Source organism: Podarcis liolepis, assembly GCF_965112155.1.
Source record: "Podarcis liolepis genome assembly, chromosome: 4".
NCBI lineage: Eukaryota > Metazoa > Chordata > Lepidosauria > Squamata > Lacertidae > Podarcis > Podarcis liolepis.
In genome coordinates this window covers 8755097-8783029 of record NC_139558.1, presented here as the reverse complement: position 1 = coordinate 8783029, position 27933 = coordinate 8755097, and the positions used below count along the sequence as shown (strand labels likewise).

The 27933-nt window shown below is 39.3% G+C and overlaps 1 protein-coding gene across 11 annotated transcripts in view; it reads left to right on the top strand.

Annotated features, from left to right (window-relative positions):
* DACH1 (dachshund family transcription factor 1) overlaps positions 1 to 27933 on the top strand; it is a 342260-nt gene that overhangs the window by 275410 nt on the left and 38917 nt on the right. For all 11 annotated transcript variants that reach the window (XM_083501192.1, XM_083501191.1, XM_083501200.1 and 8 more), the window contains one exon: positions 21882 to 22033. In XM_083501192.1, coding sequence (XP_083357318.1) covers positions 21882 to 22033 — 152 coding nt within the window. The remainder of the gene's footprint in view (positions 1 to 21881; positions 22034 to 27933) is intronic.

Genomic DNA, 27933 nt, shown 5'->3' with positions numbered 1-27933 from the left:
ATTTAAAGCAACATTATTATTTTTTTTAAAAAAATACATCTTTAAAGAATTGATTTTCAAACCATCGTTCTGCTCATTCTTTGCCCCCCCCCCCCCGGTAGGTCATAAAGTATACAAAGGTATTATTTATTTGAAACTTAAATGGCGAGCAGAGGATAAGGAAAGCATGTATTTTAAATCAAAGGTATCTGTGGCAGTTATCCTGCATACTGTAATACATGGGTAGGCAAACTAAGGCCCGGATCCGGCACAACCGCCTTCTAAATCTGGTCCACAGATGGTCCGGGAATCAGCATGTTTTTACATGAGTAGACTATGTACTTTTATTTAAAATGCATCTCTGGGTTATTTGTGGGGCATAGGAATTCGTTCATTTCCCCCCCCCCCAAAAAAAAATATAGCCCAGCCCCCCACAAGGTCTGATGGATAGTGGACCGGCCCCCTACTGAAAAAGTTTGCTGACCCCTGCTGTAATATTAAGCTGGGGTTGTAAATTAGCAAGCTGCATTATTGGTGAACAGACCCCCTAAGACACTTGTTTTATGGTTATGCGAGTGGAGATGGGGTTGTAAAAATGATACGGCGTCTTACATTTCTATTAACAATTAGAATACGACAAAACTTTTAATATACATTGATCTTTTTGTAATGCCACAAAGGGAAATTTAGGCTTAAAAGTATGAATAAACTTCAGCATTTCCTATTTTACATACTTTTTTCATTGTTACATGTGATTTGACTATAGATTGAGACTTTTGTCGCGTCAGATGCTTTTCTTGAAGTAAATATGATTCAGATTGCATAAAGCAGTGATGGCCAAACTTGGCCCTCCAGCTGTTTTGGGACTATAATTCCCATCATCCCTGACCACTGGTCCTGTTGGCTAGGGATGATGGGAGTTGTAGTTCCAAAACAGCTGGAGGGACAAGTTTGGCCATCACTGTCATAAGGCAATGTTTTTCCCCTGGGGATGTTTCTTAACTTCTGCTAAACGTCAATATTTTTGGTTTTAGAAGACAAGAAGCCTAAAACTAAATTCCATTATCAGCTGGCAGAACCACTTTCATTTACTTTTGAAAGCCCTAATATGAAGCTGGAACAATGTTTCTTGTTTTACAGAATGCCTATGGACTTTCATTCATTTTTTAATTAACAGTTTATATTAAATTTACATCAATGGTTTATATCAAAATTTCACATCAGTTTCGGTTGGTCTTTATATCATACTGATATAGTGTGCAGCTTTAGGATGCAACAGTTTTTACAGAAATTAATAAATAACATCCAGTTGTCAGGAAAGTGGAAGTATCCTATTTCCCCTTATTTTAGAGGCTCTTGTAAGCATATTGAGGGCCTAATGGATCATAACAGATGCATTATGTTTCAGAGAACCATGGGTTTGTGGAATTCCAAAGAATCAGCAACACAATTCTACATTCTTTTATTAGAAAATTCTATTCTGCTGAGTAAGCTTCTCTACTCTTGAGTCCTTTTAAATTGTTTTTGGGTATTTTTGTGGGTCTTTGGGCGGATGCAGGACAGGGTACGGGGAGTTGTCTTCCATTTGCTGCTGCGCAGTATAACGTAAAACCTTTAATAGATACTCTTGTAATAGCCTTCAAAGGTGCAGGTGGACAGAATGAAGCCTTTCTAGAACTACGAAGCTCTTCAAAGGATATTAATTACAGCTATCACTGTGCATGGCTGAGCAACATAAGAACTGCCCCAAGGAGCTTATATTATTTTAGACAGAATTGTGTGAATGCTTGTGCAAAGTGAAATACTATGGGGCTCTATAAGTGACATAAATTTGCAGTGCATACATCAGTAAGAAGACCACATTAATCCCCATTGGTAAAGAGCTGCAACCCGAGATAAAATTCATTTCTTTCAGGGCAGCTTTCTTCTGTGCTGTGTTTTTTAGCATCACAGATGTACCTTTCTAAACACACTTACGTAGGAGTAAGCCCCACTAAGCCATATGCCAGAGTTAGCATGCATACTTACCGGTACTTTTGCAGCCCCCAAGCCCATTGTGTACTTGATTACAGCATTTTTGTACTAATGAATGATGGAAGGATTTGCTTTTTGTATAACCCTACAAGAAGAGTAACATTTTATTTTTATTTTTTATAAATATTTTATTAGGTTTTAACAATAAGAAAATTCAAAAGAAGTACAAAAACAGAAAAAATACAAAATTACAAAATACAGTAATACAAACATTAAGCACAGAAAAGAAAGGGGGGGGGAGACACATATACAGAAAAAACAAAAATTCCCTTTTTCTTAGTTTCTCATCTTTAATTAACTTATTTTCCTGACTTCCTCACATCTCCCATTCTTGTATCCCTTTTAAAAATTAGTTCAGCAAATTCATGTCCTATTAGGTTATCTGTTCTTTATCCAAATCTTACATTTTAGCTTGTTGCTAGAACCCCTGCGGCTCATTTCAATGTCCTCAACATTCAGAAATTTTACAATGTTTCTGCAAATAAATTTTAAATTTCTTCCAATCTTCCTCCACTGTCTCCTCTCCCTGGTCTCGGATTCTGCAAGTCATTTCCGCCATCTCCATGTAGTCTATTAGTTGCATCTGCCAGTCTTCCAGGGTGGGTAGATCTTGTGTCTTCCAATGCTTTGTGATGAGAAAGAAGAGTAACATTTTAAAATAAACTATTGAGACTGGCATTGCTTGATTTCCCTGCCATGGTTCGTACTGCCATTTTTTTCTTAAGAGTGTGGCCGGAGTCCTCTAGTGATTGAAATAGAGTTTGTCATTCTTAACTTGTAAGCTCAAGAACAGTTTGGGGGGGCTGCATTGGATGACAAAATAGGTGGCAAGTTCTTACATTCTTTCATTTCTGTGGAGGTAACAACCAGGAAGCACAATTCGTGGTGTTGAACCAATAAAAGTAGATCTTTTTTCTGTAGAACAAACCAACCACTGTTTTATACAAGCTTGCTAAATAAGTGTGCCTATCCTGCCATCAGTTGATTAGAGAATCAAAATGAGGATGACAGTGTTTTTCTAAAGATTACTTCTTCCAATGCTTCCACCCACAGGCTCCAGAGAAGGCAGTAAATAGTCCATTTTTGTTAATGAAGCTTCACTCATACAGCTGGGATTGTTTAATATTTTACGAGTGTTACTTTGTTTTGCTCTCAACGATCTCAGGCAGTTAAGGATTTATGAATCGTGTTTTTCTCAGCCCATCTGCGGTTTCCTATCTTCTCTGGCCTTGAGAATATGTTTAAATTTATTAAAGCGAAGCAAAGGCTCATTATTTCAAAGGAGAGCCAAAGTGACACAGTGAATTGGTTATTAATGGAAAGGCACTGCCATAGGGCGATTGAAATTTAATGATATCCTACAAGAAAAAAATGAGGGTGTCACTTTCCAAAAAGTCATGCTAAATGCCAGCCTTTTTAAGGTCCTGCCGCTAATTTTATGCCTGCGCACAGTAATGTTTTCAAAAGCGTTTAGGAAACACGGACCAGTGACTGTACTGATTATCCTTTTCACCTTCTCGCCTGCTCCAAATGGGTTTGTGCAGTGAGCGATTTAATCTCTAAATATAGGGAACGTTAAAAAAAAATAACATTGCTGTTTTTCACAAGCTAAGGGCCTTTTGCAATCCTCCAGAGATGGACTTGCAAATATGCTATCTCCATATGCTCACAGCAAGCTCTCAAACTGGCTCATCACCAAAAAAGCAAAACAGAAAAACTTCAATCCCTCTATTCTTCTCCATCGTTGACATCCAAGAGACATTAAAAGGAGTACACAGAGTACATTTATCTACATTTAAGTGATATATAGCAAAATAAATAACAAGACCATATTGGAAGATTTTGAAAGTTTCCAGGGTTTTTTTCTTTTCTTGTTTGATATTTGCTTCCTCTTTATAGTTGTGTTTCTTGGTCTAAGCCATATTGATTAGCAGAATATTTTTTTTACTGTATCTCTCTCCCCATCTTAGAACATCAAATTTGCCAAAATAAGGGTTTTGTTAAAGTTTTATCCACTTTTTGACTGACAGTAATCTTTCACAGAAATCTGTTTAGTAATCGTTTGAGACATAAAACTCAGAATGACTTGTTGATCATTTATTTATGCATGCCATAGATGTTGTATGTAGATGTGTATTATGTCTATGTTTATTGTACTGATTTTTGAACAGACTTCCTCTTCTTAGAATGTGATATTGCCTAATGTTTACTTTTTGAGTTTTTTACTATGTTGTTTTTACTATGTGTTTACCATTTGAAGTGCTTTTAAGTTAAGAATACAAAAAGCAAACACACCTATATTTATATAAATTGAAAATAACAGCATTCAAGAGGCCTCTTTAGTTATCACGTGAGCTTATCTCATCCTTAATCATTATTATGCTCCCTCAATATTCAAAGGAGATACCAGTTTGTGTGTTCTGCCTTCCCTTAGCCCCTTGAAACAAGATTTTATTTGAAATGTAGAATTGTGTCCTGAATGTGAACACCAAATTCAGTCCAATATTTCTGTCTTCGAGGCCCATTTTGTCTTACAATAATTTTTTCATCTTCCCCCACCCCCTAGAAAGTGGATATAGAAATTAAACGGATATTTGAACTGGTTGAAATTAAATGGATATTTGTGGAGCATCGTTTCAGCATCTAAGATGCCACAACTTACCTTTTAAAAAAGCAAATGGTCAGGTGCATTTAGTGATGCCTACCTACTCAAAGGCAGCCTAAACCTTTATAATAATCATTATGTTGAACCAGGAGGTGCTTCCAAGGAATAATCACATGTATCTGAAATATATGGGCAGGGAGAATAGGGAGAACTGCTCTACCCTTGCCAAACAACTTTTGTTGAAAATTTAAGGCAAACCTGGAGACTTCCTGCTGACAATCTGGCTTACAGTAATGAAGGCCTGAATTCCATAAGATGCTGAATGCAGAGAGTCCACTGGTATGAATGAGAGTTCAGAGTTGGGGGGAACTGGCAGAATCACTCCTCCTAAACTGTACAGTATTAAACGATTCCATGCTATTGGCTCTCCATTTCCCCTCTAAATATTAATAATACTAATGACAATAGTAGCAGGAAGCCTAGGGTGAGTTATCCCCAACAAATGTACCAGAAATATTTAATAACGTTTCCATAGATTGGGGCTGTGGATGGTCGTTTAAGCAGAAACAGAACGTATCTTTTAGACGCCATCTACCTCAAACCCCCTCATTCCTCTGTTTTATCTGAAAATGTATCATCCTATAACCTTTCTAAAAAAGACATAAACACTTCAGTTACATATATTTTGATTGTTCCATGACAGTTTACTGGAGGCAGAGCAATGACAGATTTCTTCATTGTCTTTTTTGCCAAAATTTGTCCTTTAAGTCATTTTTGTTGACTGCCCCTTTTAGCAGCTCACCTCACAATGAGAGAGGAGACAATTAATGGGAGGGTGATTTATCACTGCCAAAAACTGTCAAGGACTTCTTATGTAGCTAGAGAAAAAGCAATTTCACATTATGGCATTTCATTCCGAATACATTGTATTTACAGCTCACAGTTTTATTTTCAGAGCCTATTATCAGGTGAAACAGTTGCATCTGAAATGTTGTTTGTGACATAGGTGACCTGTTAGGATTTGATAAGTATTTACGCCAGAGCACAAGGGGCTCACACATCTGCTGTTGGCAGAAGCAATGGAAAAAAATAACCTGGAAATGAGGCGTTTGATTTTTCTGGTTCCTATACTCGAGCATCTGTTGCTATAATTAAGTGGCATTCAGTAATTGCAGAGCAATGGTGAAATAAACATATGCATTCTTGCCAGCTTTTAGGATTTGGTGTCCTTACCGTAGGAGAGACAAGCAAAGTGACTTCAGCAGGAACAAAGGGTTCTGTGACAAAGTTTAAGAATTAACTTTCCTATTGCATAAAAGAAAATCTATGAAGAAGAAGCTGGGGTGGGGGGAGGAAAACGAAAATAGGCATTGGCTGCTTGCCCTAATATATTTAACCATTTAAATGGCAATTATAATGAGTATTTGAGCTACACAGTACAAAGGTAAAAGCAGATACTGAATTGGGAATATGTTAACATTTTCCTGTTGATTATTCATAAATACGCTGATAATTTCTGGATGGCATTTTAAATTTTCACTGTGTATACTGCGGAAAGAGCATTTATTAAAGGGGAGGTTTGTAAAGAAGTCTGTTTCTTAAGTCTGATAAATTATTTTTATTTTATTTGTTATCCTGCCCAAGGCAAACCAAGCGACTTACAACCAATAAAATTGGCTGGAAGAGAAGGGCAAAAAACCTTGACATTAAAGACAGCTTTATTCTTGTTTACAGAATGCTTCTATATTGAAAACTCATGCCATAAGTACAACATAACTTTGTGTGTTCCTGTATTTGGTCTTATATTTCATATATAATGTAAAATTTGACTAACAAAACAGTTATTTCCCTGTGAACTAAGCAATTTAGGTCTTAACATGAGGTTGTATCTGATCCACATTCACTGTGAGGCATTAATATCTACCTGCATTAACAACAGTTGTTCACAAAATGGAGGATTGCCATCAGGGACTTGGAATAATGACCAAGTAGTTGGCTAGCTACCATTATCCGTAGTAGTAATTGCCTCACAGCAGTGGGGAATTGAATGCAGGCCCTTTCACCTGTTGATTCATGCTCAAGCATTTCCCTGAGTGATCTTGTCTAGCAAGGATAGCGCCATCAACATAAGGACAGGATGCTCAGAGATCAGTTCTGGTTGTTGTTGTTGGTGATGCCTGTAATGACAGTGCAAGGTGTGCTGAACACTACAGGTTAAAGACACACAAAGCTGCCATGATAGTCTAGTAGCACTGATTAGAAAAAGAGAGAGTAGACCTGTGTATGGTGATAGGGGTTTGGGTTCTGAGAGTGAGCGGGGACGATAAGTTGTGGCACAGCTTGCAACTTCCTGCCCCCGATCTGCTCACATTCAAAGGTAAATTCAATTTAATTCAGTGTGGTTTAATCCCAAATAAATGGGATTAGGACAATGGCTTTAGTCCAAGAAAAGTGAGTACAGTGGTGCCCTGCAAGACGAAATTAATTCGTTCCGCAATTTTTGTCGTCTAACGAATTTTTCGTCTTGCGAAGCACGAAATCCCATAGGAATGCATTGAAAATCAATTAATGCGTTCCTATGGTCAAAAAAAGTCCAAACAAAGCAAAATTTGGTACAACAACAGTTTATTAACTGCTCTTTAAAGTCACACATACTGTAAAGAGCAGTTCAAAAATTTAAGGGAAAATAAATTAACTTTATAAACAAAACATGTTTTTGTTTTTAGTCAAAGAAAAAAAGTCGCGAGACGTTTTCGTCTTGCGAAGCAAGCCCATAGGGGAAATTCGTCTTGCGAGGCAAATCGCGAACGGAAAAACCTTTCGTCTAGCGAGTTTTTTGTCTTGCGAGGCATTCGTCTTGCGGGGCACCACTGTACAGGATGCTAGGAAGGACCAAATTTAAAACAGGCTGTGAATTAGACAAATAAACTGCCCCGTTCAGCAGCCCAGGAAATTAAACCTGTATAGCTCTTAATATTTAGAAAACAGCCATCAACACATTTTTATTGTATCATAAGAGGCATGTGCACTTTTATATTTATATAAAATATTATTTGATAGATAAAATATATAAAATGCTATTTGCATTTTTTTAAAAGCTACACATGCACATTTTGTCATTGTCATTGAAATTGTTTAATGTGTCTGCCTACCCAAGTGATGTCTACATATGTTTCTTTGAAATCGTGGCCCTCATGCTAGAGGGGCACAAAGAGAGAACAGGGGGCAGGTAGCCACATGTTCTACTGAAACCCATAAACTCATATGGTGTGTACAACCCCTCCCCCACCCCATTAAATGCAATGTATGGGAATCAATAAGAAGTAGGAAAAGGCAGCTCTAGAAATTCCTAGCTCTGCCTAGTGATGTCCAAAATGGTCACTTGCCAATCACAGCTCAGACTTCAGCCATTGGCTGAAACACTATAGGGCGGGGACTGTCAACCAGGCTAGCTCATTTCACAGATATTGTTTGAGACAGGGAGAGGTCACATTTTAGAGCTTACATTTTTTTGAATTGGAGCATGCAGGATTTTCTTTTAAAGCAAGCTAAAAGTCTGGGACCCCTACTGGTCTTGGACCCTCCTAAAATCTGAACCGCTTGACCTATCTGCTGGCGGCCCTCCCTGGAGATGTTGGAGAATAACTGAGACAATAAGATGCTACATAATTTTACTACTCCAGAGCTGGCATTTAATCTGTTTCTGGGAAGATGGTTGGATTATGGGATGATACAAGGAAATTCATTGCTCTCTTAGCCCAAAAGAATGACAGGAATCCAAATTAGATTTCAACATGACAGAACTTCATTAAAGAGCTACAAAATTTTAAATGCAACATTAACCCTAAAACCCAAGCAAGTGATCTATTGACCATGCTTATGCTAACCTGTTTTTTTAAGAAAGTGAGGGAAGGGTATACCATTTCAAGGCCTTTTCTCCTCCAATTGTAAGCAATTCCATTCAGACTTAGAGGTAGAACTGTGTGAATTCCCCTTCTCTGGGTTAAATTATGTTTGAAACCCCTGATCTGGTACAACCAAATGATGCTGCAAATAGTAGATTGTTTCCTTTCTTATCCATGGTCATTTTTAGGCCCTGAACAAGTATAAGATCGCCTAAACCTTAAATTCCAGTAAATGCTTGTTGTTCTCTTTGGAGAAGAACCCATTGTGAGGCATGATATTCAGATAGGACACACACAGTTTGTGATAGTTAAAGGGTTACCCAGTATTCAAGCAGGCCTTGCAAGAGCTCCAGTGTGAATTAATCAAAGTCGGTAAATCTCCTAAGCCAGGTATCAAAATATTTCTGCCTTGCCTCTCAAGACTCACAAGGTGGCTAATGACATTTTTCAAACAATGAAGTAAAATGATAAAGATTTAAAACAGAATGAAAAAAATGTAAATGATAAAATAGACTGTGCAGCAGCAGTGATGAAGGTACCAGACAGACTGAAATGGGTAGGAAGTTTTAAAAGGCAAAAAGCCCTGCTCTATGCACTGCACCCTTGTTGTGGAATGCTACTGGTGCAGTTGAATGTGGTGCATCCTCAGTTCTAAAATATCTGTGTCACCTAAACGGTCCTGGTATTTGGGAGATACCTTACCAAAGAATGGGGGAAATTTGAAAGCCTTTTATGTTATTCTAAAAGTAAATACTGATTTGGAGAAAGTGCTGATGATGCTCTCTCCTGTGTGTTTTGGCATAGTCCATAGCAGCTCTGGCAATATAAGTAGCTGCTTTTCTAGCTGGAGGAGTTGTTTGGGGAAGACAGTATGGGATGAAGAGGAAAAGACATAGTGAGCCTTTTTTTTAATTGCCCGGCACATGTTGATTAAATTGAGTTCCTAGATGCAGTTGCACTTTCAAAAAGAAGATACAAGTCTCAGTTTTATTCTTTTTCGCAAGTCTCATGCGTCATATGCTTGAGGAACATTTTCGGATCCACAGTGGAAATTTTGTTGTTAACATCATTTAAGTCAATTATATAAGATTGTATATAATTACATTCCTAATTTACATTGATGCCAGTCAAGCTTAAAAGGAGTTTTTAATAGTTAACTGTTGGCCTGGTTTGCACAACACAGTGAGCCAAACTTTGGCTGATTCGGACCCTGCAAATGTGTGAACCCCTGGAGAAGAGCTCACAGATCTTCTCTGGTCCTTTTTACTGCCACTGTGCACGGCTCCTAGGTAAGTTTGGCTTAGCAACCATGAACAGCAGCCAGAGTATGGTTGCATGGTCCCTGTAAGCCATTATTTGGCTTACCATGTCATGTCAACCAGGCCAGTATCACGGATGTGAGCAGCATAGTTCAGTTAACCTGACTCACTGTAAGTTTTCATAATAATAAATATGTCAAATAATCATGTGACATGGTCTGGTGACACTGGATAGCTGGCAGGAGTTCGGTTATCATTGGTGGATTCCTATATCATAATTTCAGACCCATGGTGGTATAGAATAGTCTGGTACATATTGCACTCATAGGCCAACAAGAATTTAGCAAGTTTAGTTTATTAGCTTTTATTGCATTTATGCATAATTTTTAAAGAGCAGCCTGAATTTCCTATGTACATTCTGGGTGGCTTTGGGGAAGTTGCATGCTGGAACCAGTTTTTACACGATAAATCACACCTCTCCACAAAAGTAGGCATGTCACCGACCAGATATGCCACTGATAATTTATCAGTGAACCTGCAGATCAGCAATGGATTGGGAATTTACTGGACTCTCTTGTGGCTCCAGAGTTTTCTGCAACAGGACAGGTGATGCCATTAGGGATGGGAGAGTAATTCAGTTTGGTTTGTATTTTAATAGGAACCTACTTGATTATCATTTGCCATCTTCTGAACTGGAGCTCTGAGTTGGTTGAGTTCAGTATGTTTAATAGAATCACCTTCTTTGTCTCATTCCTTACCTTTCTTTAAGGGGAAGAAAGATACCACAAACTTCAGGAATTATCCCCATACAAAGAAGATTCATGCTGCTGTCTACTAAAACTTAGCTGAGGCCAAAAAGTAATTTTAATGGAGATTTTTTACAGCAGTTTCCTAACGCTCTTTTGATCACTGTAGTTAGGGCTCAATTCCAAGACTAGACATAAAACCAGTGACTAATCCACTGAGTCACCCACACAGTGTTGTATATTGTTAATGATCTGTGCTGCCAGGAATTATAGCATTTTTTTTGGTTAATATTCCTTATGACAAAGAAACTTTGTGTACACAAAAGACTAATACAACTTTAAGGCATGGTTATGTAAAAATACTGTCAATAAAATACACTGTGATACTGCAGCAACGTCGAATATTTTATTTATGATTGTAATTGACTGCAGAGAGTCTTAAATCACATATATTTTAAGCTAACGACTAATATTCTAACTTTGGTTGGTTAATGTTTGCAGGGCACTTACAGATGCTAGAATAATCTCTAATGTTTTTGCTCAATCTGCTCTGGAGATGGATGAAATAAATAGTTTAAACTAATTAATGTAACACCAGCTGTTACAAGTGCTTGGCAGACGTCTGTGAGTTTTGATGGGCAGAGAGCGGCTGTTGTACTTGACTTTATTTTAGTACAATGTTGATCACAGTGTAAGCTGGAATAAACGACGAGCCAACGGAAGGAACAGAGGATAAATTTCTCTGTAATGCAAAACAAATATTGCCCTTTTCCGGAAAGCAATTTTTCAGCTATTGAGGGAGTATTAGACCGATCCTTATTATGTCATGTGTGTTCCAACAGCCAACACACTAAACTTGTACAGTTTTAGGGTGCAGTAAACCAAAACTCCATCCTTCTTAACTCCCTTATTTGAATTGGTATATGGGAGCAACGTTCAGTAAATTGCAACATTCATGTGCTTTTTACATAGCATTGTATGCTGTTCTACTGAAACATGATTTTAAAAGTTTAATTGATTTTTGTTTGAAGGTTATTTCTATTAATTACTTTTTATTAATGACAATAATGCAGGCATAGCATAAATTTTTATTTTGAAAGATAATGTATTTTGGTTTTTAAAAAGCCTATCTTAAATATTTTGGCTTGTGTATTTTTTGTAGTATTATTCTAGAGAATCTGTACTGATGTATGATATTTACTAGGGAATGCTTCACTGTAGGATATCTGTGATGTGGTATGTCTCATTGATCCTATTTCAATTTAAAATAGTAAAGAAGCATTTGAAAGAAATGTCCCCAATCTATGAATAAAAGCAATATCAGCGCAATCAATACTGAATAATTACTACAGATAACGAAAGTTACCTTCTAAAGATTTGAGTGTAGAGTTCTTTTCAATGGCAAAAAACAACCCCGCAACCCATGACTGTTATCTCTCTATATGTGCCAGCATTAAGATAGCAGTGTCATTGTACAGGTTGTTACCCTGTGAATATATCTAATAAGTTATTATAGTGTGCCGAGCAGATGGCAAGTGTGCTCCTGGAAGAATTGATGGATGGGATATGATGTCATCAATGAGATGACATGGTTCACAAGACACTTGACCTCCAAGAAGAAGTTCTAACTGGTTAGAATTCTAAATGGTGAACTTTAGTGACACTGGCTAAATGGGAAATAAGTGCAATTTGTATTTCTTTATGGTAGTGTTTACCCCCTTCACTGAACTCCACATAATGGGATTTGGTCCCAGAAGATTTCGAGATATTGTTGGAAGGTTTCACCCTGTAACCTTCAAAGGATTTCAAATACAAATGTAAACTTCAACAGAAGAATCACAACAAATACTATTTCTCAAGTCAGATTCCAATGTGGGCTTTTTTTCAGAAACATTTTTTTTTAAATGTAATAACATGGCCCCAAAGAGCATAAGTCTTTAGCTTATGTCTTAAGTATAATCTATAAATCTGTAAATATACACCTAAACTTTTCGTGACTAATGATGAAACCTGATAAGTAGCATTTACTTCAGAGTAAATATGCAAGGGATTGCATTGTGAAATGACTAGTAAATTCTGAGGGCTGAAAAGAATATGATATTGCTTACAATATCACATATTTGAACTCATTATGGAAATAAATGATTACAGCACCTGTTTGTGTGCTCACTTTGAGCTATTCATTCGACGTGTCATTGGTTCCTACTGTTTTGAAAGCTTTTTGACTGAAGCTGAATTGAAATACTAATACAATACCGCAAAAGGAAGGGTGTAGCTGGAGGGTGGGGAGGACAACAAAAATCTTAAGGATTCAGATGATCTAAATGCTGTGAACTGAAAAGAATCAATTTAAGATCTTAGCATCTTTGTACAGAATTCTTTGGGGAATTTTCCCCTTGTAAATCTCGTAGTTCCACTTTTTACACAATGCTGCAGGTGCAGTAAAAGTTTTATAAACACGATGTTATAAATTGCTCCCATCTTTGGCTGTAGGACTACTATCTGTAAGTAAAGTGCTTAGGAGTCCTAAATTACTTTAAAATGACAGCAGGGCTTAGGTTGACTTGCAAACGCTATAACAATGAATTAATTTTACAGCAATTACTATGGTAATATGGATTATAATTTAAATTCACAGTCATCTTTTTTGTGAGGGGGATGCAGGAGATTACGTGAAAGCTTTGCTTTAGTTTTGCTTAGCATGTTGTGTTCTTTGTATTTGTGTGTGTTGTGCACTACTATCCTATAGAATTTCCTGGAAATTATTCATTTGTGCAAAAGAATCAAGTGTTGGTGATTTTAGGTTGTTCTCTTAAGCCTTCAGTGCTCAGTTTCTCTTTCTTAGCCAAGGTAGCAGTGAGGGCGGCATGAAGAACTGGTCTGCTTTGAATAAAAGGACATCCATCAGTAAGATAATACTAAAGGCAAAATAAACAAGGTCATCTATAACTTGTCCTGCTTTATGGATGCAGACCATGTGTTAGGAACCACGATTGTACAATGTTTGGGGCAACTTGGTGGATGAAAAAGATGGTTGCTTGACAGTGTTCTAGGCATGGGGAATAGTATGGCAGAATGTATGGAGAATGGAATTGGAAGAAAAGATAGAGCTGGCAATAAATTGAGGTAGCAAGGAAGAAAGGGTATCCTGAGATGCAAGTCAGAGATGGAAAGCTGGATGGCGTATATACTAAGGTTACCAGACGTCCCTGTTTCCCGGGGACAGTCCCTGGATTTACAAATCAGTCCCCTGACAAAATTCTATCATTCCTACTGAAGTTGAAAAGTGTCCCTGGATTCACTGAAAAACATCTGGTAATCTTAGTATATACACTGACACAGGGTTTTGACACCTCTCATTTAAGGGTTTGGGAAGCAAAGAGACGTCATGGGGTCAAACAACAGGAGATAGTCTGAACAGACAGAGTGTATAAGCAGCAGGGGTATTTTGAATCAACTTGAAAGGGGGGAAATAGCAGAAGAGAGGAGCATTCAACAAGGCAGTCACAATAGTCTAAACAAAAATTGCTCTGAAGGTGTTTAAGAAGTAAGCTACAGAGATATCTATCAGGCTGATTTTATCATGCCTATAATACTATCTCAATGAAAGATATTAAAGTATGTAGTGTTTCTCACTGTAGGTCATGCTTTATTCATGGAAGGTCCCAGATTGAATATCCAGGCAGGACTGGTTAAGACGCCTGTCTGAAATTCTGGAGATCCACTCATAGTGAATGCAGCCAAAACTGCACTACTTGTTTGAGTGCATCTTCCTACACTCTTACGTCACTTCCTTGAGGTCACAAAAGATTGCTAAATTTGCCACTAGACCAACCTAGGAAGCCACCTGCCCCAAATGCCTCTGGCCGAGATTACCAAACTGCTTATGTCACAGCACAGATTAAATGTGTTTAAAACAATTGAACTAAATAGCCTAATTGTGCCAAGTCTGTGCTCTCTTTATGACTAGGGAGTATAAGGGACTAGAAACAGAAATGTTTTAAGCAATACAACATCAGTCATACATGAATACAAAGATTCAACTTTTTTTCTGAATAGTGCCATTATAACCTGATATTCTCTACAAACTGGCTTCTGTTAAGGCTTTTATTTTCTTCTTTCCCTCCTCTCCCTCCTTACCTGGATAGTGGCAGAATCAAATGAGGCTTTAGTGCTATAAGCAATACCAGTATCCCTATCTGGTTGTCATGGTTAAATTAATTTATCAGCTGGTCACAGTTCATAGAATAATTCAATGTATTATTAACTTGACAGGTTTGTTTGTTCATTCCATATACCCTTTTTTAGTATTGATTATGTGATGAGACCATTTTAGTATATACCTTTACTGAAAGGGAAGGAGGGAGACTGTGCAGTTTATAAATAGACTTTCTGTGACTCATTCACAAGTAGGGGTGTAAGGATCCAATAAAGTCTGGTCCATCCCAATTCTGCATTGCTTTATTAGTCTTCATTTGCTTTATTAGTTAGTTAAGAGAGTAATCACAGGGATTCTTTGGCTCTGTCACCAGCCTGGGAGCACAGGCTAGCAGCCTTTAAGCAAGGTAGTCACATTTTATGGTCTTATTTCCAGGTTGTGTTAACTGCTAAATTTTATACTCTAAATCAATGGATACAAGAACTGTTTACCTTAGGTTATTCAGAATTGAACTGGGAGCGAGGGGTGTATAGCATAACTACATTATGTGCAGAGTTGTGAGTGATACACAACTATAAAATACAGTGGTACCTCGGTTTACGAACAGTCCTGTTTAAGAACTATTCGGTTTACGAACTCCGCAAAACCAGAAGTAGTGTCCCGGTTTGCGAACTTTACCTCAGTCTAAGAACGGAATCCGAACGGTGGAAGGGCACCGGCGGCGGGAGGCCTCATTAGGGAAAGTACACCTTGGTTTAAGAATGGACTTCCAAAATGGATTAAGTTCGTAAACCGAGGTACCACTGTATCTGTACTAAGTACAGAACTTCTGAACTGGCATTCATACTCAGGTTTTGGTAAAACTTTTAATAAAAGTGTTAGAATAATGCCGATCTCTGGGAAGAAATTTCTAGGTGTGAAGAACAGGGCCTGAGAATGCAAGTTTACAGTTCCTGCATTTTGTATGTAACTCATGGAGGGCACCATCAGAATGTTTGCTGGTGTATTGCAGCAACTATGACTGGATATTCTCTCTCTTTCTCTCTCTCTCTCACATCCAAATATGGGATACTGTTGAGGTTATTTTGGTACCTTGCACAATATATTAAAAATCTGAATATGTAAAGGCATACAGTTGAAAAATCCTGACTTGAAGGCCTGTGTCACAGCAGCAGAAGCAAAACACAAACGTTGACTTGAATGGAGAATAATTAAATACGGCGTGAAAGATAGAACTAAAACTTGTGTAGCGTTTTTTCAGTGAACATCAAGCATGAAAATACCACTGGAAACTTGCTAATGGAAGTATTTTGTCAGCTTGTTTCAGACATTTGATGAATGCACTTGCCACAAAAATCACATCAGGTATAAAACTGCATACTGATTTCATTTTGAATTTTGTTTATGAACACACTGATTAACATTGCTAGTTCCTTTTAGTTTTGGCATATCTGCGAAAGGCGAATAATAAGAGCAAACAATGAAATGAGCACATCACGCTGAGGTATGTGCTTGTGGAGGGCTGTGTGCAATAGGAAGGAATTCTCAGGAAAGTTGTTCTCAATGAGACTCACCGGGATGAATGGGAGCTGTGTAAGAGCCCCACTGAGGAAGCCCCATTCATCCCAGTGTTGCTCACGAGAAGAACTTCCCAGTAGATAAATGAACTCTGGCTGTAATCCTAAACATATGTGGGAGCAAGTCCCATTGAATTCAGTGAGACTTAGCTCTGAGTAAACATATTTAGGATTGCACTGTATAACAGAAAACCTTGAGAGTTCAAGTGCTCATGTGTCCAAGAGAGGAATGGATCTCAGCCTTTTGCACCAAGCTTTGCTTACTATACTCCATGTATTCAGAAAGACATATTGGGTGGGACTTCCTCCTCACAGGAACCAGGAAGTTGATATAGGGTATCCAAGAGTATGAAGTTAGGCTCAGTCCTGTTGATAAAAACTATTTGGGATTTGGTTATTTCAGGCCTACACAAATTGTGATCTTCCAAAGCGCCTAGTATGGTTGGCAAACTGTGTTCAGTTATGGCGACTCGGGTTGTAATAGTAAATAAACTTGGGGAAATGTCCTCAAACACACAAGTCTTGCTTATAGAAGGCTAGGAATGAGACTACAGTGCTTTACTCCCCGGAAGTCATGTTGTATGGATATACACCTTCTAATTTGGATATATATCTAATTTACACTCACGGTTCCTGATACACGCATGGAAACCTGCTTGCTGGTGTGAAGTTCTTCTGGGCTAGGATAACTGTCTTTTAATTGTGTAGACATAGCAAAACGGTATTGGAGCTAATCCGCAGATTGCAGGTCTCAATTAACAACAGGTTCAGAAGCACAATTCCTATACATTTCAGAATGTCACTCCCTAAATAGTCAGACTTGTTATGCTGTTATAGGGGGCTTTTGTCTTAGCACTTTGTCCATTAAGCTAAGTTGTAACTTTATAGGAATTTATGTTAATTAATTAAAACCCATGTTTTCTTTCTGGTATTCAGAATTTAATATTTGCTACGCAGCAGCTTATGTATATTCTAAATATGCCATTTTGATCATTTTTTTTTTCTACTGAGGTTTGAAACAAAATATTTAACAATTAAGTAAAAACAAAAAAGATCATTTAATATACAAGAGTTTTCACACATTAATATTATATCTTCATCATCTGAGACTTGCAAAATACCAGCTGTTGTACTTGAGGATTTTTTCTCCCTGGGGCTTTGTTTTGGGGCAAATAATTATTCTCTAAGACTGATAATGAAACACATGTCAAAAACCTTACATTTAATATGCACCTAAATCCACAAAAATATGTATATTCCTTATCCTTCACATATAATCTCAAGTACTTAATTACAGTTTAAGGAGAAATCAAAGTGGCACTTAGATTCATACATCATAATATTCTAGCTTTTTGTTTGAAACATTCTTACCAACAAATATTCTCTGCATGAACATGCAAGATTACAAATTCTAGGAGTCTTGAGGGAAGGTGATGTGGTGGGAAGGCCCTGAGTGAGCAGTTCTGCTCTTCCAGTGACAGTTTTTACTCTTTCCAGGTGTCAAATTTAATGTCTGCCTTATGTGATGTGTATTTTCGATACTACTGCACCTTGATTTCTTTTCATACTTACAACTTACAGGCTTTATATATATAATAATGTTGCATCGTCACTTCTCCAAATAAAATGCAAGCCCACAACTTAATGGGCATTTAACATGTGCTAAATGCATGCTCCCACAACAGATCACAGAACAATGCTACTATTCTAATTTCTTTTGCCAGCACATCTCTGCATTCAGCCGTATACTGTATACATCAAGAATAAAGAACAATCCATACAGCTGTTTTCCACCTACTCATACCCTCCGACGTTTTTCGAATGAAAATAGGGATGTCCATTCTTGACTTTGTGCATTAGGGATGTACTATTATAATATCAAACAGTTGTTGGCTTCCAAAATAAACATGCCAATTTGCCCCGTTCCTCAATTAGCCTTCTGAGAGGAGAGGACTTAGAAATCCTATTAATGCATTGCTCATGTGTTGGACATAAACATGTGGGCCCATGTTTTTAGCCCCAGCCCAACATTATCCCTTTTCCCCCAGTAGCCATATGGTATGCATGGTTGTGTGGGGAGAAATCCCAATGTTCAAGCTCCTGCTCACAAATGACCAGGCGAAGCCCTTGCTTGAGAGCAGGAGCCGAGTGAGGTCTCAGGCTTTCTGCTCACTTCCCCCCAGTGGTTGTTGGAGAAGAAAGATGTCAGTGGTAGGAGGTGTGGCAGAAATGCGTGAATAGGGTTATAGCAGAAATGTGTGTTGTCCCTTGGGTGGGTTTGTTCAAAGAGGTTTAGGCCTTGAGCCATTCACTTTGACATAATGTTAACAACGTTGTAATGGAGAGCTCTTGGACATATTTTGAAGCACTTTAATGCTACTGTGATCTATGGTTGTGTTTCAATTGGCTAATATTTACAGTATGTGTTGTTATTCCCTTTAAAGCCTTTCCCCCCCCCCTTTCCCCCTCCCTTGGTCATAGCTTATCTCACATCGCCAAATATCCACTCTTCCTGTGTATGATATGTACATTTGTTTTGCTTCAAATACAGTCACATTCAAAGTTTATTTCACATGGGACGTAAAGAAAACAAAGTCACTTTATGTCAGATTATTTTTCCTTAAATTAAACATTCATTAAAATAAGTTCAGCTTGAGTTCAAGTCTCTTATTTCTCCACTGTGTTTCAATGAAACCACTGTTAATCAGTAAAAATGGTGTTTAGTCACTGGAATGAATGCAATTCAGTACCATTTTAGGAATGCTTAGGTTATTTTTTGCTTCTGATTGGAGGAAAGAATGTAAGAGAACCTTCACAAGCATTGCAGTGAATGTAGCAGAAATGTTTAAAGTTACTAACAATTATGTACTAGTTTAAAGGCTTGTATATATTTGTAGGGTTAACACAAAGCACTAAACCGTGGTTTAGCATGATGTGCGTGAGTCCCTGTGGGTTCAGGTGCTTCCATTTCCTTCAAGAGGGTGAATAAACCAAGATTCAGTTTCTCCTGACTCAACCTTACATGTGAACCAGGAATTGTGATTTACAATAAACTCTAGTTTGTTTCAGCAAGCCAGCTTCACAACCCATGGCTTGAAATTGGTCTTCAGTGAAAGCCCGGGATCTGTGAAAGGGTGGAGTTGGGGGGGGGTGAGCCAGGCACTTTGCACAGGCCCCTTTCTGCTCATTAATTTAGTGTTAAACTATGGCTTCTCACTACATGTGTATGTAGTCATTGAAAAAGTGAAGCAAGTATTTTGCAGGAGGATTCAAAGCATGCTGGGGAAAAAGCAGGTTTGTGCAATTAAAGTGCTCTGACACCTTAGCACAACAAACTAATTTTTACAAAGAAATTGACTGTTTGCAGGTAGGAAAGTGAGAGGAAAATACATTGGAAAATGTGGGACAAATTTATTAATGGGAAAATGTGTAAACATGCTGCAAGCAAATCTGAATGAATGCAGGGTGAATGTTCATTGTAGTATATGAACCCAATAAGCAAAACATAGCAAAGGCTCAATAAAGACCAAGCATATCTAACCCCCGTGTAATGTTTGGACAAGCATATCAGGATAAATGCTGAATAAACCTATGGTATGGAGGAGCCTGTAATGAATCTGTGTGAGCATCCAACTTACAGGGTGACAGATACCACTCTTTCTAATGCATGCCAACGGTATTGTTGCAAAAACATGTCCACAAAGCAACAAGAAAGAGGTACATGCATGCTTAGGTGATGTATGCACTAGCACAACAAAATCAGGGCATGGAAGAGGGATTCCAAGAAAGACTTAGAATCCAGTAGTGCAGATGAGGGGCATGCTGAATCCACACTGCTGCTTTGCCTTTACGATCTTTTCAAATCAGAGGCTGTGCGGCAGCTTTCAGTAACCAATGCATAAGTTCCTGCCAGAGGCAGGACAAAAGAATTAGGAAGAAAAATGAGAAGAACGAGGCAAGGCAACAGGCAGAAGGGGGTGCTGGAAGGAGCAAGGAGGAGACAGTAAAGGATAGACAGATGAGAGTGGTGGAAGTGGAGGCACCTGGGAGGAAGCAGGAGCTGGGAGTAATTAGAGGATGAATAACTGAACAGAGCTTATTCTTGAGCAAGAGAGTTCTTTTCTCCTCCCACAATGGGGCAACTCCTTACCTCCAAAGTTGGCTGGGGGGGGGCACTGGGAGAACCCCCCAGCTTGTTGGGGAGGAGAGGGAGGTCGTTCCTCCTGGCAAGCTGCTATGCTTCCCCCCCCCTTGATTTTTATACAGTGTTGTGCGGTTTTATCTCATATACAAATCGGGGCAGGATGCAGTTGGCGCTGTGGGTTAAACCACAGAGCCTAGGACTTGCCGATCAGAAGGTCGGCGGTTCGAATCCCAGCAACGGGGTAAGCTCCCGTTGCTCGGTCCCAGCTCCTGCCCAGCTAGCAGTTCAAAAGCACGTCAAAGTGCAAGTAGATAAATAGGCACCGCTCCAGCGGGAAGGTAAACTGCGTTTCCGTGTGCTGCTCTGGTTCGCCAGAAGTGGCTTAGTCATGCTGGCCACATGACCTGGAAGCTGTACACCGGCTCCCTCGGCCAATAAAACGACAAATGGACCTAATGGTCAGGGGTCCCTTTACCTTTACTTTACAAATCAGAGGCATATGCAGCAACATTTTCCAAAGCCTTTCCTTAGATTGTGGAAGAGAGACAAGGCAACTGCAATATTATGATGAAGTACATAGAAAACCTCCCAAGTTGCCAGTGGACCTTATGTACACATAGAGTGGAGAAAAAATATGTTAAATGTGTTACTTTCTAAGAGTAATCAAAATACGTAACTTTGGGGGGTTTGGGTTTTTTTTTGTTTTTAACACTCAGTCTTAATACAGATTCCAGTGGAAATATTGCCGTGTATAGTAGCACCTGCATGAATGTTCTCATTCATGAGCCCCCCACTCAAGAGATGATTGGCACTTTTGGAACCAGGAGAGTGGGAGAGATATCTGGAAATGATTCCCCAACGTCCAGCATAGTTGTTGGAGCTGACAGCAGCATCCAGCAACGTGTGTGCAGGACCACTGGGTGTGTGTCCCCATAGCTGCTTGCCCCCTTTATGTGTGTGTGTGTGTGTGTGTGTCCATGGAAGTTTATTTTTACATGCACTTCCTAAATCAAGGAGATGGTTGATTATGGGTTAACTAATTGAGAATCATCTTCGCATAAAACACACTGCTGCAATATAAAATATGTATCATCCTCGGAAATATTCTATTGTCAATCCAAATAGTGCACAGACTAAAATGAGATAATTGGGAAGGTACCCATAAAGTCAGCCTAAATATATTATCACAAGTATATGTGAGATAATATTTGTTTTAAAAAGATTCTATGGCACTGTAAACTCAGTCTCATTAGAGACTGCATTTAAAAGGCTTATAAAGTTACTCATTAATGTTATCTTGTTGTATCTCCACAGCTTTTTCATTAAAGAAAATTCAGCAGAAAGCATTTTCTCCTGATAGCAGGAACCAATTTGCAATAAATGTTCTGGAAACCACTAGGGAAGCCATTACTGAGGTCTAATAAAAACAGACAAGCGTAACTTGTTCTATATTTTTGTTTCAATCACATACAGATGAGACCCCGCTCTCCACACCAACCGCAAGAGACAGCCTTGACAAACTTTCGCTAACTGGGCATGGGCAGCCGCTACCTCCAGGTTTTCCATCTCCTTTTCTATTTCCTGATGGATTGTCCTCCATAGAAACCCTTCTGACTAACATCCAGGTAGGCCTTCCTTGCAGATCAGTGTAAAACAATACAGATAAAACAGTCAGCGAACTGTCGACATTAATACAATCAGTTGAGCTTTAACTAGTTCATAAGACTGTGGAAAATTCTTTCAGGAATTTAAAGTATTAAAGGCAGCACAGTAATCAAATGAGTTTATAAAACCATCTAAATGCAGTACATAAAATATGGCTTATAATGCTGAACTGATGCAGAGTTAGATGAAAGTGGCTCCAGTATTTTATCTAAAATGCTTTTTCTATTACACAGTAATGATTTGTAGTGATCTGTTTAACTTTCTTGATAGAGAAAACCTGCTAAAATAAATAGTTATTTTAAACTGAATTAATGCCAAGGTGGAAATGACATGTTAATCTATGGAAAATATGCCTTAATATAAAAGACATTAATAAGAAAAGCATTTCTGTTACAAATAAGCTCATTTCAGTACTATCTTCAAAGAATAGACTTCAAAGGGCATTACAAAATTTTCTGCAGATTTCCTTTGCAGCAGTCAGCTTGTCTATTGTATGTATACTGCAGTCTGACTTGAACATTATTCAGGGTTTTGACTAGCATATTACAGGGCATGCTAGCATGGTTGAGATTAGGTGGAGAAAAAGAAGGGGCTTACCCACAAGTATACTGATCATGCATATGGCTGGTGGAATTTCTGCCACCACTAGGCTCTGTGTTGCATTTATCAACAGCCGTGTGCAAAAATAAAAAATGGAGCCTTCTCAATACTCCTTCCATCTGTGTCTTCTGTGTATAAACCTTCAAATGGAATCTTTGTGAAAGTTCCTCCCAGTACAAATAACAAAAGAGAAGAAACAGTTGTTAGATTAATGAAGAAATAGTAGCATCAATTCCTTCTTTACTCATTTAAGCAGGTTCATTACATTTAGTACTGAGCTTCCAAGCTTGGTTCAATCTGTCGAACTGTTAGAAACCTGTTCAGCACATCAGGACCTCATTTATGCAGGTAGGCAGGAATATATCTAGAGCATTAGTGTACTCATAAACCACAAAAAAGTCATGTTATCGTTTGCTTATCCAAAAACAGTAGTGTTATTCTAATCATAAATTTAATCCGATTTTCAGATATGGTGAAAAGAAAGCATGTCATGTGCAACTGATAATTTATTGTTACATACAGAATATTCCATGTTTATGTCTCTGAAGCAATGATAGCAATCATAAGTCTGTTTTATTGCATACCACCATGATATTTTTAATGAGTTGACAGTTTAGAAGTATATCTATAGAGGTTAAAAAAGCTTAATCTTATTATGCGTCTACTCAGAAAAAAATCTCATTGGGTTTCATGGGTCTTATTGGAGCCTAAGACCTGCTTCTGAATAAACATGTATAGGATTTGACTGCAACGTGTGAAGAGTATGGTTTTGATAATTTCTTATGGTTTAGCCTTACTTATCATTTTCTTAGAGCTAAATATTACTGGAGCTTTTTTTTAGTGTCATACTATGACTTGCATGGGACGCAGGTGGCGATGTGGGTTAAACCACAGGGCCTAGGATTTGCCGATCAAAAGTCAGCGGTTCGAATCCCCGCAACGGCATGAGCTCCTGTTGCTCGGTCCCTTCTCCTGCCCACCTAGCAGTTCAAAAGCACGTCAAAGTGCAAGTAGATAAATAGGTGGGAAGGTAAACGGCATTTCCGTGCGCTGCTCTGGTTCGCCAGAAGCAGCTTAGTCATGCTGGCCACATGACCTGGAAGCTGTACGCCGGCTCCCTCAGCCAATAAAGCGATATGAGCACCGCAACCCCAGAGTCGGCCACGACTGGACCTAATGGTCAGGGGTCCCTTTACCTTTACCTATGAGTTGCGCCCAAAAGTAGATTCACCACCATTCTCAACTGTGGTGCAATAAGGACCGCTTACATTCGTAGGATGGTGAGTGGTGATTGTGCTCTGAGTCCGGGGCAAATTTCTAGCCCCACTTGACTCTTGAGAGATGACACTCTGTCCTCCTGTAGCCGGGCAGGTTGCTGGGAGGCTTGTAGTCAAATGGACCTATCACAAGCAAGCTGCATTTGAACAGACCTATCACAGGCAAGCAGGTAGTGGCAGGGCTTCGTGGCGGACCTGAGGGAAGACTCCCACCCCTGGTTTTCGCTCAGGTCCAGACTGTCAGCTCAGTCAGACCTGGATTCCCCATCCTCCTGTCCTATGTTTCATATGGCCCTGCACAAAGGTGGGTGGGCAAGTTCTGTGGAAATATTTGGTCACTGTTTTGGGGCCAGGGAGGAATTTGCTGCAGAAAAATCAAGCTCGTCTGGAAGGTTTTGCCTACCACATAGCAATTGTCACAACTTGTTGGCAGATGAGGCATTCCATCCTTAGTCTAGGCTGGGTGGGGGGAATTGGGAACTTTCATGAGACAGGGGTACCCTGTTAAAGGGGTCTAGGGGGAGGTGCTTCTGCCTGGAAGCCCAGTCGGGGGTCAGTGGGCCATGACAACCCCCAATATGGCAATCCTGAAGGCGTCGCCCCTGTCTGGGAGAGCCTTAACCCAGGATCGACACCGCAAAACAACCAGCTGTCATGCTGGTTGATTCAGGATAAATACCCAAAGCCTACTTACGTATTTGGTAATCAAAAAAGTGGTAGCCTGACCCCCAATGTTGTTTGGTGGTTCCACGCCAGTAATAGTGCTCTTTTCCAGAATGGTCATTTTACAGTATGACAGAAACCTGCCATTTTACCTAAGGAGGAGGAGCTCAACTGGAAAGGTGGACCTACCACAACAGCCTCCCAGTGGCGGTTACAGTGTCACTGGGAAAGGAAGGGGTGAGGTGGCTTCAAGGTTGGGGCTGTGTGGCTGCACTGGCAGGTCCAATCTGGTGCTCCTGCTGATTTGCCCCCCTCCCCCAGCACCTCACCTGGCCCACTCCTAGTGAACATCCGTAATACTGCTGCTGGGATGCTTTTGTTGTAGCTCAGCAATTCAACTGTTACTTGCGTCTGAGTATTGGCTGTATTGAAGGCATGGACCCAAGTGCTCCACCTTCTCCTGATCCCTTCCACCTCTGCCTGTGCTAATCAGGCCACAAAGTGCCATGCCTGAAGTGGCAAATATGTGAATGTTACACACCAGGATCAAATCATGGTTTGTAGCCTTGGCTTGGACTGTTATCCCATATCATAGTTTGCAAGTTCAGATGTCCCCGCAAAATTATGGTTTGATTTGACCAGGAAGTAATATATGAAGCCGTGCATATATGAGAGGAAGAGGGGCCACCTGAAGGGACAGCTTTTTGCTCATGCACCAAATCATGATTTGAATTATTATTACGTATTCAAATGCATCTTCTGTGGTTGATTATGTAGTCTCCGCAGCTCTGTCCATTTATTAGTAGGAAAACGGGGAAAATTGTATCCATTTTTAAACCAGGGTTGGGTTGCAAGATTTAATCATAGATTAATCAGCTAAAGCTTCAAAAGATTTATCTGTGCAAGTTCATTTTAATCAGGGAGGGCAAATTTTAATTGATGGACTGCAAGTTCAGGGCATGCCTGCTCTTTGGAGCCCAGTACTCACTGATATGGCAGACCGGAGCCTGGGGTCTAGCTACCTCTTAAGCCTGCTGGAAAAGGCTCACATGAGGAAATCCTTGTTCATGCAGAGAATTTTCTTCCACTCTCAAAATTAGCATATCGAGCAGGCTAGGTGAATATCCCTTCTCCTGCACATGTTTAACATTTCTATCTGATTTATTTACAAGAACAAGAATGCCATAATGCGAATCCCCAGCAGAAGGGTGAAGTCGTATGAATAGGGCCAAGCTGAAAGGCACCCCCTTCATTTTGTCACCCCATTTGCAAGTAGTAAAACAGAGGGGGGTGTTTCAATAGCATTTGGGGAACACATTTTTCCACCCAAATCCCCCAAACAGTAGCATGTGAAGAAAGGGGTTTTGTGGGGGTGGAATTCTAGCTGTCATTTCAAGCACAATTCTAGGCATATCTCTTGAATTTACCACGCCAACAAGAATTAAGCCTTAATGTTAGTTTCTTATTTTAATACCAAATGGAATAAAATAACTGAAGTAGTATTTTCCCTCGAGTAGCAACTATTGTTCATTCTACAGTATTTCAGACTTCCCTTGATAGCTTAAAATGCAGTTATATTTAATGTTTTGGCAATTCTTTGCAAATTTATTTAAATCTAAGCAATTAATTAATGGAATAATTGTTTCAAGTCATATAATTGCAAATAGTTGCCAGTACTCTTTTAAACTCAGAGTTGTACATTATGAGCCAATGGATGAAATAAACAAAGCATTTTAATAATAATAAAAATCAGATGAATTACATGAACATGAGATTTTAAAATACAAATAGATTTGTTCATGAACAAAATGGTTCTTCAATTAAGAAAAAGTGTGCAAGATGAAGTCATGTATTAAAAAACCCAATGATTGCACTTGCACTTGGGACTTCCTGTACTGCAACAAGATATGAATATTGCAAAATAATTTGCAAGCATTAGATCAAACAAAAGCTGCAATTTAGCACCGACTGTATTCAGTACCTTTTTTATCTGCCTTCTGCAAACATTTATGAGAATGACATTCTCTTCACCAGAATGCTAATGAGAGTGGAAAGTTACAAGTAGTTGGGTACAGTACATCTATCTTACTTCCTGTGTATTTATGTTGGTTGGCGTACAAAATAGCCATGTGTGAGTGAAGCAGTGAGTGAACAGAGTTCAAAATAACGTTTGGTAAGATGGCAAACAAACAATCCATAAGCAGAAGTATTCTCTCTAAAGAGTTTGCTAGGCCATTTAAAATCATGAATTAATCCCCCCCTCAAAAAAATAACTGATATAGGAAAATACAAAAGCAGCCATTATTATTATGTATTTCTAGGAATTTATACTCTGCCTCTCAATGTGTTTCCGTGGTGGATTACAGCAAATAAAAAATACAGCATATGGGTGGATTTCAATGGGTATTGTTCCGCTGACAGAAAACAATGTTTTAAATTGTTTTTAATATTGTTTTGGGGTGTATTGGGTGTTAGGGGAAGGATATAAATAATACATTATATTATAGTACCTCTGGTAGGGGCAGATTGTGCTTCTTCTGGGGTAGTTTATCCACCTTTGGTCCCCATCCTACAGTCAGATCTCGCTTGTGGCTCCTAGAAGCTGCCAGCGTGCGACAGTGGCCAGACGCCAGGATCGGCTTCAGCCGGCCGACTAAACCAGGTGAGGGTAGTGGATGGGTCTCAAGTCTTTGGTGAGTTAGGCAGATTGAGCAGATGAGACAAATAGTGGGCCCTACCGTCAATAAGGCAGTTTTTGCATGTGCAACACATCTAGGAGAAGGAAATCTCTGAGCCTAAACTTCTGGAGTAAACGCTACACAAATCTGGAGTGGAGTCCCTAAGACAGTTGGATGGTGCCTTGTATGCCTACTTCTAGCAACTCCTGCAGCCAAGCTGGTGCCAAACATCTTGCTCTGCTTTCCTTTGAACCACATCAGCAAGGCCAAGGGGGTGGGTCTTGTTGTCTGGGCAGCCCAGGACCTCCAGACACACAGCCGAGGCTTGCACCCTGGATAGGTCACTTCGGTGCTGCTAAGACCATGGTTTGACTTCATCCCCGGAAGTGCACCCCATTGTTTCTCAAGACAGATGGATGGCAACAGTATGGTTTTTAATGTAACCCACCCTGGTACCTTAGGGTGAAGAATAGGAAGAAGAAGAAGTGTGAAAGGAGATGGGGTTTTTTTGGGAGGGGGAAGTTACAGAAGATTGCAGGTAGTGAAGAAATGGCCTAAAACTGCATCCTTCCATATTCCACTTGCAGTTGACTTGCATCAACTGTGTAGCACCCATTGGATACCACTCTTTATGTACTTTCA